At 55.8% G+C, this 17,051-nt stretch overlaps 1 protein-coding gene and 1 long non-coding RNA gene across 2 annotated transcripts in view; one reads left to right on the forward strand and one right to left on the reverse strand.

Moving 5' to 3' along the window:
• The first annotated feature begins 149 nt into the window (after window positions 1-149).
• LOC133236266 (uncharacterized) lies at window positions 150-3,029 on the forward strand. The gene is made up of 3 exons (XR_009732817.1): window positions 150-1,890; window positions 2,508-2,581; window positions 2,795-3,029. It is a non-coding gene; the product is annotated as an uncharacterized LOC133236266 (long non-coding RNA).
• An 8,175-nt stretch (window positions 3,030-11,204) lies between these two features.
• Window positions 11,205-17,051, reverse strand: part of C23H6orf132 (chromosome 23 C6orf132 homolog) — a 35,859-nt gene continuing 30,012 nt past the window's right edge. Inside the window, exons 4-5 of the mRNA XM_061398145.1 lie at window positions 13,641-16,998; window positions 11,205-13,042 (exon numbers count right to left, since the gene is read on the reverse strand). Coding sequence (XP_061254129.1) covers window positions 12,925-13,042; window positions 13,641-16,998 — 3,476 coding nt within the window. The 3' untranslated portion in view covers window positions 11,205-12,924. The remainder of the gene's footprint in view (window positions 13,043-13,640; window positions 16,999-17,051) is intronic.

Genomic DNA, 17,051 nt, shown 5'->3' on the forward strand with positions numbered 1-17,051 from the left:
TTTGATCGCTCACCGGTTTCTGCCACCTCTTCCTTCGCTGCCCGCTGGAGGCTGCAGCAGCCTCCCTGCTCATCCCCACGTCCCCCCCACCCCCGCCAGGCTTTCTGTAAGCTCTTTCTGTAAGCTCTGTAAGTCTTTCTGTAAGCTCCACCGTTGTCATCCCCGCCCCGACTCCTGCCCTAGACTTGGAAGTTCATCCCTACCACTCTGCATGAAACTTCCAAACTGCCCAACCTGGCTTTCCAGGTCCTCTGCCAACTCAGTGTTTCTTTTGGATAACTCATGTATCTTTCATTTATCTGACAAGTGTGGATCTAGAGCCTTTTATGTATGTCAGGCACGGCGCCGGGCTCTAAGGACACCAGAGTGAACAAGACATGGACACTGCCCCTGGGGAATCCGTTCTAGTGGGAGGACATACAAAGAAAACAAACTATGATCACCGCAGATCGTGACGTGCTAAGAAGGACATACGCAGAGGTCTTTATGCTGGCGGGGAGGCGACATCCTCATCACTGCTGCTCTTTTTCCCCTTAGCCTCCTAAAATCTCATCCTGTCCTTCCCGCCTCTATAGCCCCTCTCCAGATGACACGGATCCTTCCCTTCATTCACTCATTCGACAAATATTGAGCTACTATGCACAGGCGCTGAATCAGACATTGGGATGCAGCAGAGGATAACTACACTGCTACATTCTCTGACCTTCTGCTCTAATTGAGGGCCAGTTGAGGTTTGTGAGACAGCTCATAAACCATAGACATATAATGGGTGGTGAATTGGGGTCCTGAAAGAAAAGCCACGGTATACTTGGGCTGGGGAATTTGAGGAAGGTTTAATAAAGGGATTACCTCCTAAGGTGTGGACGAGCTAATAGGGGAGCACAACACAGGTAGCCGGACCTGGGTGAGTACAGGGAGGGGAGGGTGCAGTTACCAGACCTGGAGAGAGGCTGTTGTGAGACCCTTTTGCCAGGAACTGGGGCCAAGGCCATTGAGGGGGCCAGTGGGCAGCAGCCACCCTGCAGGGAGAGAGCCGATCCAGGGATTAACACCCTGGCCTCCTATCCACTCCCTTCCTGTATCCTGCCTGTTCTCTGCTGAATGGAAGCCAGAGGGCATGGTACCTATCCAGGCAGGCAGAGTGGCCAGCCTCCCAGGCCCTGTGCACGGTGGAGAGATGGAGAGTGAGCAGATCGGATCAGGAGGAGCAAGTGAAAGGGGCTAGGTCAGGGTGGGGAAGGAGAGCTGTCAGAGCAGGGCCCTCCCTGCATTAATGGGGCCAGCCGCATGGAAAAGCATTCCGAGGAGAGAGGGAAGAGCAAGCACAGGAGCTCTGAGGCAGGGTGTGGGTCCCTAGACCCTGGAGAGCAGAGGGAGAGAGGGTGCTGGGGAGGATCAGGGGGCCAGGGGGCAGCACGGCCCACACAGCACAGAGCCTGAGTCAGGGCTTTCGCTGCTCTTCAGAGTGAGATGGATCACCAGGCAGTGACAGCCGTTGACTCAGCTTGTCAAAGGGTCATTCTGGCTCCTGGGTGTCCTGGCTAGAAGGACATGAGAGATGCCATTTCTCTTCAGTTACTTTCCTGTGGTCTGGTATTTAACAAACACGATCAAGCTGGGGGGAAGTGAGTCCTGGCCCCAGGACTGCTCCCTGCATCCTGAGCCCTGAACCTAGGGGAGAGGAGGAAACACAAACACACACAGATAATTAATTCCCTCCTCTGGGCGGTTGCAGTGTTGTCAGGGAGACAGATAAACACCAGAACCTGCTTACCACCACTCACCAAGACAGAGGAGCCAGGGTCAATAGAGGGCCGGACTTAAGGGATAAAGCAGCGCTGAGATCTGAAGGGGAAGGGAGGGTGTGAGCAAGTGAAGCTTCTGGAAGAGGTAAGGATTGAGGAGGGCAGAAAGAGCTTGACCCAGCCTTGGGTGATCCAGCCTCGGGGACTCAACTGCCCTAGCACTGCCCTCCTGTAGTCTTCTCCCGTGAGGTTACTTTGCTGTCAGCGGGAACCAGATTCTCCTGGTGGAGCTGGCGGAAGTCCTCCCACCCTCGCCAGGGCACTGGCCCTCAGATTGTACCCCCGAGGGGCAGGTTGGGTTTTGGAGTGTGTCTGCCAGCTCTGTACCAGCCTTGCCCCAGGAAAGGGGTCACCTGATCTGGCAGGGTCCAGGGCTGGAAGGGGCCCTGGCCCAGCCCCTTTACTCAGATGAGTTGCTGATGATCTGGGAGGCTTTTAAATTGAAGGACCAGGATCCTCGGAGGCTCTTAGAAGTGCTTGTTATGACCAGAGGGATGACCCAGGCCTTGTCAGTTATTTGCCATCATGAAAAAGCCCTGGGGCCCCAAATTCTAATGGTGTTTCTTTTGGATTTTTAGGCATTCATTTATGCATTTTTTTAAACTACTGATCTAGTAGAAGTGGGTCTACCTTACTCCTGTTTAACTCAGGCTCGTACTGAAACGAGTCTTTAATTCTCTGATGTCACCTGACCGTGCCCAGGTACAAGTGGGGAGCAGCTGGCCTGAGGGTACAGATTTCCCATGGGCACTCTCACTCCTGGAATCGAGTTCAAGGTATTTTGGGGAAAATACCTCCTGTTGGAGCAGGGGGCTCACCATCATCTCTCTTTTATTATGGTATTGTTGTTTTTTTTCCTAGTTTACTAAAAAGTTATTTAATCTTGAATAGATAGTAGATATATGCCTACAATATAACATTTAAAAGACAGAAAAAGATATAAGTAATAACTAAGCGTCCCCCTTCTCCCCTCTCTCCCACGTGTCCAGTTCTCTTCCCTGGAGGCCTCCAGTACGTCAGTGTCAATATCACCTGATGTATTTTTCAAGAAATAGTCTATGCATCAAACACGAATGCCTGTATATACTTTCTTCCCTTTTTATATAATGGGAGATGCTGCATAAACTACTCATGTTTCACCCCCCACCCCGCCCTGCCGACTTCCCAGTGTATATTTGGCGATGGTTCCATGTTCATAATAAAAAGCTACTTCTTTCTATTTTATGGCTGCACCGTGTCCCATTGTATGGCTCTACCATGGCTTACTTGTTTAACCCATTCCAAGTGGAGGGTCATACAGGTGGTTTCCAACCTCCTCCTGCTATTTCAAGCATGAATGTGACAAGTGGCTTTGTGCCTCTGGGATTTCATTGCCTGTGACTACTAGCTAGATAGATGTGCAGGTAGGACGTTTGCCTTCCCAACCTTCTCTCCACCCCAATGCTCAAACATCTCTGACCACCTCCACCAAAGCCTGCTCTCTACTGCTGCTGCTGAGTCACTTCAGTTGTGTCCAACTCTGTGCGACCCCATAGACGGCAGCCCATCAGGCTCCCCCGTCCCTGGGATTCTCTAGGCAAGAACACTGGAGTGGGTTGCCATTTCCTTCTCCAATGCATGAAAGTGAAAAGTGAAAGTGAAGTCGCTCAGTCGTGTCCAACCCTCAGCGACCCCATGGACTGCAGCCTACCAGGCTCCTCCATCCATGGGACTTTCCAGGCAAGAGTATTGGAGTGGGGTGCCATTGCCTGCTCTCTAGTGGGCATCAAACTGGGAGTCCTTGAGGGTAAAAGCAGCTGGGAGACTGGGCTTTAAAGCCAGATTACGGCCTTTCTCAACCTCAGTCTGGGCTTCCCTGATGGCTCAGCGGTAAAGAATCTGTCCATGATGCAGAGACGTGGGTTCGATCCTTGGGTCGGGAAGATCCTCTCAAGGAGGAAATGGTAACCCACTGCAGTATTCTTTCCTGGGAAATCCCATGGACAGAGGAACACACACACACACACACACACACAATTGTAGTCTACTGATATTTGGGGCGAGATTTGCTTGCATTGTAGGACATTTAATAGTAACTGTGACCTCCACCTGCTAAATGCCCTTAGGATCTCGCAGGTCTTTTGTTTGTTTGTTTTTAATTTATTTATTTGGTTGCACCAGGTCTTAGTTGCAGCATGTGGGATCTATTAATAGTTCCCTGACCAGGGATTGAACCCAGGCCCCCTGCATTGGGAACAAGAAGTCTTGGCCACTAGACCACCAGGGAAGTCCCTTCTCCCAGATGTGACAACAACCACCACAATAAATATCTCCAGACGTTGCCAAAGTTCCCCAGGGAGCTACACCCCTCCTCACCTTAGGAACCACTGAACTAAAATTAGGCACCAGGGCTGCATATTCAGACATCGGAGAGAGCTGTCTGAAAAGAACTGGGAGCAGTCAAGACTTTTTCCCCCCTCTCATATCAGAATAAATCTCCTTTGGCTGATTCCTTTAATTTCTTTGAAGCTAGACCACAGAAATGTTCTAGAAGACAGTGTGTGTAACACTTCAGAGCTTGCATAGGAATCCTGGCTGTGCAGCTTGCTAGCTCTGTGACCTTAGGCAAGTTACTTTTCTCATCTGTAAACCGGAGATAATAGAAATACCTACGTCCTGGGGTCCCTGGGAGGATTCCTTGAAATAATATGTGTAAATGCTCAGAACAGTGCGTGGTGTGTGACCAGTTGTGGCAGGACAGGTTCCTGGGACACTGTGATTTGTGTACAGGACATGTTTGGGGAGAGCCTTTAGGATGCATACTTGTCAAGTAGGGAGGGGTGAGGGAGGGCAGGGAGAGAAGGCCAGCCTCCCTGGGGGAGCCCAGGAGTTGTGAGGAGTCTTCAGAGCTGTCCTGGCTTGGAAGGAGGAACCATCAACAAACATGGGCTGCCTCCAGGGAGCCGACATGACCTTGGGTGAGGTGGCTCTCTAATGGAAAGGGCAGTCAGCCACATGGAAAAAGGACCATGTGGAGGGACCCGGATGAGCACAAACAGTTGCAGCATCTCTGCCAGCAGGGGGAGCCAGAGCGTCAGTCCTGAAAAGGGTGGGTCCGCCGTGTGAGTGCTCATTGGCCAGTATTATGAGGCTATATATATTTTTTTTTCCTCTCTCTTTCTTCTTTAAAATATTTACTTATTTGACTGTACCAGGTCTTAGTTGTGGCATGTGGGAATCTAGTTTCCTGGCCAGGAATTGAACCCAGCATTGAGAGTGTGGAGTCTTAACCACTGGAGCACCAGACAAGTCCCTCAGACTATATTTCAATAGAAGGAAAGTGCTTTTAAAACACTCTGGACCCCCAGGAATGCCTCCCAGACTAACAACGCCTCATGCCTGCTTTCAGCACCCTGCTTATCCCTCCCTTGTTCTCTCTTCTTACTGCCCTACTGGAATCAGGAGGGGTGCTGTCAGCCACCCCAGCCACAGGGCCCTTGAGGCAGAGGGCGGGGCCCCAGGTGGTTGGATCTTCCCTGTCCTCCGCCATGTGGCTTAGGCCACATCTCTTGGCCTGTTGAGAGTTTAGTTTCTTCGTTGATAATTGGATGCTGCCTTCCCAGAGAGGCGTGGGATGATTAAATAAGATACTACACCACAGCAGTTCTCACAGTGTGGTCCTTGGGTCATCAGGACTGGGATGACCCATCTGGGAACTTTGTGTTCAGTTAAGTTGTGTCTGAATCTTTGCGACCCCATGAACTGCAGCACGCAGGCTCCCCTGTCCTTCACCATCTCCTGGAGTTTGCTCAAATTCATGTCCATTGAGTCCATGATACCTTCCAACCACCTCATCCTCTGTCACCCTCTTCTACTCCTGCCCTCAATCCCAGCATCAGGGTTTTGCCAATGAGTTGACTCTTTGTATCATGTGGCCAAAGTATTGGAGCTTCAGCATCAGTCCTTCTAATGAATACTCGGGGTTGATTTCCTTTAGGATTGACTAGTTTGATTTCTTTGCTGTCCAAGGGACTCTCAAGAGTCTTCTCCTGCACCACAGTTCGAAAGCATCAATTCTTCGGCACTCAGCCTTGTTGATGGTCCAACTCTCACATCTGTACATGACCAGAAATGTGAATTCTCAGGACCCACAGCAAACTCACTGAATCAGGAGTGCTGGGAATGAGCCCCAGGGATCTGTGTTTTCACAAATCCTCCAATATACCTAATGCAGCTCGAGTTTGGGAAATACTGGCAGATGGGGCAGCACTTAGCTCAGTGCCTGGATCCTAAGGGGAGCCCTGTCAACCTTAGCATGAACGTCATTTTCTGGGCTTGAGGTCAGGTACCTGTGAGCAGAGTGCCACCTGCTGGTTCCACGCACAGCCAACCTCACATGTACACATGAGGTTCACACGCAGCAACTCAGCCTAGACCTCTGGGCAAGGACAACAGTGCTATGACACAGACTCCTCTCCTCGTTCCCCTCCACTCTGCCTGGAGAGATCAGGTTAAAGTGAATGTCAACGGCAGCTTTAAAGGGCCAGGACAGGTCATCGAAGACAACAGCAGTGTGTGTGTTTGCATCAGCAGTAACAGGTACCCTTTCCCAAGGGTTTGCGTGTCAGACACTGTAGAGGAAGCAGATAGATGCCTGCCCTCCTTCCTCTGCCCGCTCATGCATGAACTCCCACTGGGGCCACAGGGCTGAGGGCGGCCTTGATGACCTAGTCACAGGCCAGCAAGGGGGGCCGCCCGTGGTGCTAGGCCAGCAGCGTGTCCCGTGTGGTCACCTGCTCTATTTGGCCACCCAGCTCCCCTGGGTGGGAGAACTTTGAAATGTCTTGCTTTATATCCTAGTTATTTGTGTGCGTGTGTGTGTGTGTGTGTGTGTCCTGCACTCGACTGTGAGCCTCTTGCCCAACTCCTTGCCTTTGTTTGTTTTCTGCCTGTACTGGGTGACTTGTGGATCTTAGTTCCCTAACCAGGGATCGTACCCAGGCCCTTGACAGTGAAAGCATGGAGTCCTAACCACTGGATCTCCAGGGAATTCCTGGTGGCTCCTTGCCTTGTACTGTGCAGCCCTCTAGCACTGTGGGATATTAGGTTTGTGCTGCCTCGGGTATTTGGAACAAATGCTGGAAAGTTTTGAACCAAAGGGCAGGAAGATCACAGATAGAGCAAGAGAGAGAAAGAGAGGAAGCAGGTGCCCACTAAACCCTCTCTGAGTGGCTCAGAAAACAAAGGACAGTGACACGAAGTGGCAGGAGACAGACCTCTCCTGGGGGAAGTCTTAAAGGAGACTGGAGGCTCGGTCTGGGGAAGACAGATGGAAGAAATACAGTTTTCAGGGATGAGAAGGGAATGCCCCACCTCAGTGGCACCGGGAACATGATGCCACACTGCAGTGGGAGAAATGGAAGACGGCGATGTCGCTGGGTCCCCATTCTGTGTGTGGATCCCTCCTAAGGCCGAGAACCTTGAGCAGGGAGCTCGCTGTTTAACAGGGGGTTGAAAAAAAGCAAAAACAAACCCAAACCCCTCGAACTGTAAGGCTTCCTCCTGAGGGAGGGCTCTGTGGCATGGGGGTGGGGGGACAGTGAACAGACTGATCCTGACTGGCTTCTGCCACCCTGGCCCCCAGGGGTGCTGCTGCTTCTCACTGTCCGGCCCACGTTTGACAGAAACATTCCCGGTGACGCTGGTAGCACAGGGACAGGCTGGAGACCGATCACGGTGCTGAGGATGGAAGGGCAGAAGGGGAGTGAACGTGGAGTGTGGGTCATTGGGCTGCTTGGCGCTGGCAGTTCCAGGGGGCAGCAGCCCTGACCTGATACGAGGGTCATCTGAGGCTCCCACGCCTAGCCCTCTGAGGACCAGATGGACCACACCTGGTAGTACCCAGCGCCTTCTGCCTCCACTTAGAGGGCATCAAAGTTTCAGCGCACCAGGCAGGAGCCTCTTCAAGGCATCTTGATGCCTTTATGACGAAACCCATGAGGCCCATCCCTAAAACCATTACTTTACATCCTGCAGGAACCTCAGCATTAGATCAGGTCACAGACATCTAGAAACAAGAGGGTTGGGATTTCTCTGGTGGTCCAGTGGTTGAGAATCCGCCTTGCAATGCAAGGGACGCAGGTTCGATCCCTGGTCCGGAAAGATCCCACGTGTCGTGGAGCGACTAAGCCCAGGTGTCGCAACTATAGAGCCCTCATGCCACAACTAGAGAGTCCATGTGCCCTAACGAAAGATCCCCAAGAATACAACGGAGATCCTGCATGCTGCAGCTAAGACCCAGTGCAGCCAAAAAAAAAACAAAAAACAAAACCAGAGGGTTGTGTGATCACGAGTCCATAGGAGACGTGGCCTTTGCCCTCAAGGAACTTAAATAGTGCATGACAGCATCTGATTACATACTAACAGGTAGCCATTCAACAAACGCATATTAGTACCTGGTGCGCCCAGGAGCAGCCTGAGATGCTGGGGATACTGTGATGAATAAGACAGGCATCCTTGTGGAGCCAACAGGCTGCTGGGGGAGGGAGATGTAGAGCATCTGAACACCACGTGAGGGGAACCGGTAGCTTTAACAGGAGCTGAGGTGGCCGAGGGCGTGAGGGATGTTTGGCGGGGCCTGAAGGATGAGCCAGCCAAGGGAAGTGGGTGCCGCGGTGTGGAGGACAGAGGGGTCTCCGAGCGGCGCGGGGCTGGCTGGGCCTTGAAGAGCAAGTCAGCCTTGAGGAAGCCGAGGGGCAGATAGTGAAGCCATCGGTCTGGCTGCTCTGGCCTCACGATTGTGTGAGAAGGAAGGAGGGGAGAGGAGAGGCCGAACTTGAGTGGCCCGCAGGATCCACAGGGAAATGGCCAGGGACAGAGTACTTTCAAGTTAGCAATGGGGAGCTCGGGTGCAGGCCAGAAGGGGGTGCCACTGAGTCTCCTGACACGGACGCTAAGAAGGAAGACTGGTTGGCAGAGGAAGGAAGGAGACAGGTCTCCTAAAGGACAGGAGACCTCAGAGAACCGTCTGTAGGAGTTCGGAGAGCAGTTCTCAAGGAGGGGAGCGGGAGAGGCTCCCCTGCGCCAAGTGCTGACGACGGTTCTAGAGCTCTGAGAACTGGGCAGGAGCACAGGACCGTCCCGGTAAAGACGAGCATCCGCAAGGCACTGCCTGGATCTCCACCTGCTTCCAGAGGAGCACTTTCCTTCTCTCACTTTCTTGGCCAAAAGCGCCCCCAGAGGCCCCAGCAGCGGGTCCACAGCGGCCGGCCAGCCCCGGGCCAGGAAGAGGAGGCCCAGCTCCTCTGCCTGGACTCAGGGGCCGCCCATTCCGGGCGGCTAACTGACTCATGGTGGGAAACCAGCACTGCCCTCGAGCTGCAGAGATGAAAGTGGCCACAGGCCGCCGAGGGGAGGCAGGTGGGGGATGAGCAGGCGGGGGCAGGCCTCCGCTCACCCCCTCACGCCTCCCAGTGGAAGGCACCTCTCTCTCCTGCAGCCTCTGGCAGGGGTGGGAGGAGGCCTCTCTGCTTCCAGGAAACCCCACCCTGGAGAAAGCCGTGCTTTCTCCTTTGGGAGAAGAGGGCCCTTCAGACATCACTGCAGGCCCCAGGACCAGACCCGCTGCTGCTTTGGGCCAGGCCTCAAAGGGGGATGGGGGGAGTGGCTCTGGGTACCGGGACTTGGGCCACATCCAGGGAGCAGTGAGGAGGCTCCAGAAACCAAGGTGCGACCACCCCGATCCAGGAACACCTGTGCCACCTACAGCCATGAACTTTGCCTATTAGCTTTTCCCTCCTCAGGCCCTCCCCCTTCCCTGCTCTGACAGGTACACAGTTTGCGAGGGCCGTGATGTGACTGGGAGAGGGATGAAACGTGGGAATGGTGGGAGGCAGGCAGCGGTGAGGAGCAGAGGTTGGAGGCAGGTGGGCTATTCTGAACAATTCACTCTTCTTCTTGGAGCCCGAATTTTCTCATCAGCATGGAAGTAGGAGTATTTTGAGGCCGGCACTCCTTAGACAGCTGTCGGGAGTAAACAAGCAAAGGAATGAATTTTCCAAACTGTCAAAATTAAGTACACTGTTGGTGGTTGCCACGACCATGATTTCATCAGGAGTTCTCAGCGTGAAGTCCATGGAGCCCAGTCTGGGGGGATCTGTGGAGTGTCTGAAATAACGTGTAAAAATGCATGTGGGGGCGTCTTTCTGGGGTGAGCATCCATAGCTCTCAACAGCTCTTTAAAGAAATCTGGGACTAACAAAGTTTAAGATTCAGACACAGGGTGGTCCAGTGGTTAAGACTCTGTTGCCAGTGCAGGGAGCACAGGTTCAATCCCCAGTCGGGGAACTAATATCCCACATGCCATGCAGCAGGGTCAAAACCTTTTTTTTTCCAAAAAAAAAAAAACCACACACACACACACACACAGCACACATCCATCCCGGTCACTTTCGAGATGAGTTAGAGATGACTCAAGGTGATTCCTCGATCTGCCCCTCCCGCAGAGCAGCCAGAGGCAGGGCCCCATCCTTGCTCACAGTTCAGGGTGTGGATGGTGAGAGACAAGAGAACCAGGGAGCCCCGGGATGGGAGAGGGGAGGCCCTTCCAAGTTGCTGGACAAGTGAGTCACCCTCCCAGCATCCCTTTCCCAGAAATCCCCCCAACAAAAGGCTCAGACACAGGAAACACAACAAGCACACCCTCTCCCTCACACGGTCCTAAGATGACCTCTGGTTCTCAGTTTCCTCTTCTGGGGAAGTTAAAGATGCTTTATGGAAAACCAATTACTGAGTACCAGATTCATGTTGGATGCTTGGCTGGAATCCCATGAAGGGCACCCTTTCAAGAGGCCTCTCCCTGACCAGCCAGTCAAAGTCAATCCGCTCCTCTCCCCCACCCTCCAGTTATTCTCCTAGTCCCTGTTTTCTCCCCTCCCTACCATTCTGTATAATAGAGGCTGTTTCCGTGCGTTCCTTCCATTCTCTCTCCTCCACGAGACTACAGTCTTGCCATGGGTAAGAGGCATGTCAATGTTGATGGCTGTATATCCACGCTAAGCACAGTGCCTGCTATCTCGTGGCCACTCAGATCCCTGTTAAATGAATGCACGACTGTCTCTAGTTGTCACAACAGCCTCATGAGGTAGGTTATCACATCCATTGTACAGAAGAAGAAACTGAGGTTCAGAGACTCAGAGATTTGCTTTGGGGCACAGTCTGTTATCACCAGACTTTAGCTCTACTCCCTCCCCTTGAAAGGACTTGGAGAATGAGAAAACCTAAGGGTCAGAAGAGAGAGTTGGGCCCAGCATCATGGCTCCAGTTCAGCCACCACCCTGTGCTCGGCCTTCCCCAGCTGAGTTCCCCCAACCTCTCGTCACAGCCCAGGACGTCTCAGTCATCAATCTGCAGCCACAGGGCTGGAGGCTATTGAGACTGGCCTGTTTATTTCCAAGCCAAGAGAGAATCAGTCCTTCCCTGCCAACCCCAGAGCAAGATACAGCTGGGAGTCCACATCCCACCCCTCAAGCCTTAACATAGCAGATAAATTAGTGAAATCTTGTATAAAACATTGTACAGGGGGAAATACATACATATATATAGAGCCAGTGCTGGCACTGGGGTGCGGTTGGCTTTTTAGACACAGGTGACCAGATCCTGCCCCATCAGAGCACCTGTCCACCCCAGCACTCTTTCCCTGAAGTGGTCATCTGCTACCCTCTACCCTGGTACTGTGAGTGGTTAGCACACATCAGAGGTCCAACATCGTGCCCCCAAAGGGAACTGCTTCCTGGGTGCCCCCACCAGCCTGATCCTCTGAGGTGGGCACCCCCTGCCCTATCCCCTCACCCAGGTAGCCTGCCTTGGCCTGGCCCCAGGAGTTCAACCCCCCAAGACCTGAAGACAAGATGGACCAAGGAATACTGTTCCCTGATATGTCTGATGGCCAGACACCATCTACACCAGGACTTTTTTTGAAAGTGGAAGGGGTTCTAATTCACTGGAAAACAGGCCTAAATCCAGACTTTCCACAAACAACAAATGGTCACCCTACTGATCAGGCTTCCCTGCTCTGAATGGGCCTGGTCCTGCACTCTTGACTTTCCAAATCACAGTCCCTACTCGCAGCAAACTCTTCTCGACCTCTATTCCCATCTCTATCAACTTCTACTCTCCAAGGCCTTCTGGCATCTTGGTTACACATCACAAGGCCTCAATAATATTGGGGACCTGTAGTCCTGGGGTTTGGAGGGGTGGTTGGGATGATGCCCCTCCAAATCCCATACAGGACCTGACCACCACTCAAGGCCTTTGGTGTCAAGCCCCAGGCTTTCTGGCTCCTTGGGCCCAACCCCCCAAATCATGGCTGCCTGGGTCTGAGTAGAAAAGCAAGCCTCCACCGTGCCTTCCATCCCAAACTTGCCAAGTCTCCCCTCTCTAGGCCCTTCTGTAGCTCAAGGCCAGGGAGAAATGAACCACCAATTCCCCCATCCCCACTCACGGACAGTGCAAAGCACTTTGTTCCGGTACCTTCCCCACTTGTTGTGCCTGCATATTCCTGATCCCACTTCAGTGTGGCTTTCATACCAGCAACCCCAGGTATCACCTCTGGATTGGCAACTGGTGGACAGGTGGAAGCTGAGAGCAACCTGTAGCACCCTGCACCCCCACCCAGAGCTGGTCCCCAGCCCCTCATGAGAGCCTGACCGGAACCACAGCCATTCTGATGGGTTCCCACTGGGTTCCCATTGGGAGCCAGTGCACCTGCCCTTGCTTTTAGAACCTGCTCAGCAGGGCTGCTTGGAAAGCTGCTTTCAGTAAGCCCTACTAAAGCAAATAGTCCCAGATAGTGAAAACTCAGGCTCTGGGTCCTTAAAGGTTCTTTCTCTTCTCCCTTCTCCTCCCTCCCACCCTCTTCTGCAGACAGTCCACAGCCACACCAAGGCTTTGGGAAACAGAAGTCCAATCCTGATCTTCCTGGGGCCAAGGCTTCACTCGTTGTCCATCTGTCTGTCTTTGGGAAACAAAGACTCTTCTGTGTCTGAGTGAGGCCACCTAACACCAGTTGCATCCCTCCCAACCCCACCAAAACAAGCGCCTGGATCCAACCCCTTGCAGGAGAGCTGAGAAAACCCTGAGCTCAGGACGGGGCCTTCCAATGGGCCCCTGAGTAGGCATAGGAGATGGGATGGCGGGTCCCAGGCCTCACAGTGAATGTGTTGATGGAGCTTCCGTACTGCGTGTTGTTGTGGGGAGACCTGGCAGGAAGCAGGAGAGAGATGAGGTTAGTATCTGCAGCTGGTTAACCATCACCCCGAGAATCTCCCCAGGGCCATCAGAGGAAGGATGGAGCTGCCCCTCAAGCCCAGGGCTTATCCTCCCCAGTGGAACCCCAGTATTGACTCATCAGCCACAGGGTTCCCTCCTGTCCAGGCCCTGTTGCCAGAGTACATGCCCAATACCCTCCTTCTCAGAACCCTTCCCTCCTAGCCTGGCTCTGGATGCAACTCGGTGATGGGAAATCTCAGCACTCAAGGACCACTCAGCTCTCCCCGACCCCACACGGGGACTCTAGGAAGACGGAGTCAGGAGAGAGAAGACAAAGGAGACAGTGGGTGTTAGGGAAGCGGGCCTTCCTGCCCCTTCTCTCTGCCCTGAGAGCCAGGAGGGAGAAAACCAAATGTCCAGGCTGATGGCTGCAGCCTGGCCAGCTCCGGGTGGTCTGGGGGTGAGCCTCCCTCTCCCCTGCTTTCCCAGCCCAGCCCCGCTCTCCCCTGCCTTCCCTGCCTAGCCCTCGTCTCCCCTGCCTTCCCTGCTCAGCTCCCCTCTCCCCTGCTTTCCCAGCCCGCCGCTCACCTGCCGGTGGCCTGCGTGCAGCCGTAGTCGCCGCCGCCGCCGCCGAGAGCTTTGTACTTGGCCTCTCCGCGAGGGGCCTCCAGGGACACCTTCCGCGAGTGCAGGCCGCCGGGGGGCCCGCGGCCAGCCGAGTTGACGCGCCGCATCTCTGGGCCGCTGGGCGCTGCGAAGGGGCCCCCGGGCTGCGGCCCGAAGCAGTTGGGGAAGCTCAGGCTGCGGCCGGTGCCGCCGCGGGGCGGCCCGGGGTTGCGGTGGGGCTCCCCGACGTACAGGCGCTTCTTGATGAGCGAGCGGCCCCCACCCACGCCGGAGAAGCGCTCTAGGCCCCGGGCTGGACCTGGATCCGCGAAGTGAGAGAAGACGCGAGGTGGGCCCGCATTCGCGGGCTGCCCCAAGTCTGAGAAATTGTTCCGGGGAGGCGAACCCCGGCGCCCCAGATACTGCAAGGGGGCGGCCGGGGGCTCGGGGTCATTGCTGAATTCTGGCGGCGGCGGGATGACCTCAAAGTTGAACTCCTCCTCCTTGTCTTCCTCCGGCTTGTGGGAAGGAGAAGGAGGGGAGGAGAAAGACTTGGGCAGCAGGCGGCCCTGGAGGAGGCTGGAGGGCGCTGGTCTCTCCCAGGCCGCGGAGGCCTGGGGCTTCACCTTTGTCCAGCTGGGCCCGCTGCACGACTCCGTGTCCTCTGGGTCCCTGCGGGGCTGGAGTTCCCACTGACAGAGTCCTTTGGGTTGTCCTGGCGAGGTTAGCTGGGGGACCTTCTCAGTCTCCTTGGACACCTTGGGGACCACAGTGAAGGAGTTGGGCTGGCCCTCGTTGTACAAGATGGTATCAGACCCTGCCTTGGGCTGGCTGGGGCCTTGGAGACTCCCTGGCAGGGAGGACCGGCCCAGGGCGGCCCCCCTGGGCCTCCCCTTCTGGGCCCTCTGCTTGGCTGCAAGGAGCAGGGCCATTGGGGAGCCCCTCTCCACCACCTCCCCCGTCACCGGGTGCCTGAGGAGTTCGTCAGCAGCCTGGGATGAGACTGGGGCTTTGGGTGGCAGCTCCTGGGGCTCCTTCACCTCCACAGGCTTGCCTGACCCTGCAGCTTCTCCTCTGGACAGGGTGGGCATCACCACAGCCACCTCTCTGCTGGAGCTGTTCTGGTTGCAATGGGGCTTGTAGAAACATGGCACCTCTTCTCGCCCAGGTGATATCTTTGGGGGGAAGGCTGGAGATGAGAGGGCTCCCTGTGTAGGAGGCTTACTGGTCTCTGAGGAGTGCCCCTCTACCTCTGGCTTGGAGGGCACTGCAAGTTCTTCATGTTCTGGCTTCTCCCACTGCCCAGCTGGGACCAGGTTCTTTTCTGCTATCAGTTGGGAAGATGTGATGGGTAGAGGTGTGGCCTTGGGTGGTGTGGCTGGCCCAGACGTGGCTTTGGGTGTTGTGGCTGGTCCAGGTATGGCTTTGGGTGTTGTGGCTGGTCCAAGCATGGCCTTGGGTGGTGTGGCTGGTCCGGGCATGGCCTTGGGTGGTGTGGCTGGTCCGGGCGTGGCCTTGGGTGTTGTGGCTGGTCCAGGTACGGCCTTGGGTGGTGTGGCTGGCCCGGGCGTGGCCTTGGGTGGTGTGGCTGGTTCAGGTGTGGCCTTGGGTGGTGTGGCTGGCCCGGGCGTGGCCTTGGGTGGTGTGGCTGGTTCAGGTGTGGCCTTGGGTGGTGTGGCTGGTCCGGGCGTGGCCTTGGGTGGTGTGGCTGGTTCAGGTGTGGCCTTGGGTGAGGTGGCTGGTCCAGGTGTGACCTTGGACTGGAGTGGTGTGTTTGGCAGAGGGGTGGTGGATAGAGGTGGCAGATTCTTGGCCACAGGCTTGGGGAATTTGCTGTTATCATCTCTGTTTTCAAAGATTCTTCCCCCTTCTGGCTGAGGTTTGGGAGGCAGAGACCCTCTGCTGGGCCTGGCCTCCTTCTCAGCTAATGAGGAAAGCTGGGCCTCCAGCTTCTTCCGGATCTCCCAGACGCTAGGAGTTGGTGCGTCTTGGGGGAGGTAGTCCACAGGAGGGAGGATCAGGCTGGTGGCAGCCTTCTTTGGCCGGCTGCAGGGACTCTCCTCAGGAACACTTGAGGGGGCCTCCTTCTCTGGCGGGCTCGGGGGAGCCTCCTTCTGTAGCAGACTCGGGGGCGCCTCTTTCGCAGGCAAGCTGGGACGCTTGTGGTCCTCTCTTTCCTGAGAGGCTGCCGTTGGACCTGGTCTGTGACTGGCGAGCCGGTCCTCTCTCCTGGAGCTGCAAAGATAGGCTGACAGCTGGTCCCGCAGCTTTGCCATCTGGCTGGGGTCCCGCCAGTCCATGGGCTCCGAAGACGCTGTCTCCTCCGGGCTGGGGGGTTCAGGTTTGGGTTTGGGAGCAGGAGAGCCAGACTTGGGTCTTTTCATCAAGCCAGCAGGTGCAGGGGCTGCCTTCTCAGCAGGTGGCAGAGGAGGGGCGGCTGGGGGCAGCGGGGGTGCTGGCGGAGGGAGTGGGGGTGCAGGAGGGGGCAGGGGAGGGGCTGGGGGTGGCGTCTCGGCTTGTTCACTGCTCTGGACCTGAGGCTGGCCCGGCCTCGGACCGGCCGGTGCCACAGCACCGGGCTCCTTGGGGAGCGCTAGCTCAGCAGCCCTGTCGGGGTAGGCCTGGCACGCAGAGCGGATATGGAAGCTGGGAGGCAGTGAGGGTCGAATGGGGCCCTTCTTGGTGGACTCTTTGTCCTCAGGAGGAGTCCCTTGTGCCTCTGGAATAGAGATGGATGAAGTCCTGACTGGGGTTGGGGGAGGCACCTTGAATGACCGGGGGAAGGTGAGGTGGGACTCCGGACCTGGGAGGGCCTCCGTGGGCTCAGCAGGGCTCCTGGGGGCGCTGCTTCTGGGGGCCTCTGGCTGCCTGCCATTCAGCGCCACTTCCGATTTCCACTTGGTGACACCCCCAGCGGGGAAGAGGCGTGTCCCCATGGTATGAGGAGACCCTGGGGCTGGGGGTGTCAGGGCTGGCAAGAGGGGTAGAGGTGGGGCTTGAACGGCCTGGGGTGGGGCGGGCGGAATGAAGTCAGGAGGCGTGGGTGTGGATGGGGAGGAAACGGTGGGTGGCGGGGGAAGGGCCCCCATTCCTGGGGGCAGAGCTGGGGCTGTGCTGGGTGGGGGTGGGGGTGGTGATTCCAGCAGGGGAGGAGGTGGGGGAGCTGTGGAGGGTGGAGGTGGCGGTGAGAACTCTGGAGGCTGCAGAGCGCCTAGGGGTGGCGCCGGCGCTGGGCCTGGAGGAGGTGGGGGGATGAGTAAGTCCTGGCCATAGTGCCCAGGCCTTAGGTCCCCCACAGAGCTGTATAGTCGGAGGTTGCCATTGACGAGCGTGCTGGTGCCTGAAAGGAGGGAGAGGCAGAGGTGAGGAGGGTGAGTGGGCAGTGCAGGCTTG

This window comes from Bos javanicus, chromosome 23, assembly GCF_032452875.1.
Source record: "Bos javanicus breed banteng chromosome 23, ARS-OSU_banteng_1.0, whole genome shotgun sequence".
Classification (NCBI taxonomy): domain Eukaryota; kingdom Metazoa; phylum Chordata; class Mammalia; order Artiodactyla; family Bovidae; genus Bos; species Bos javanicus.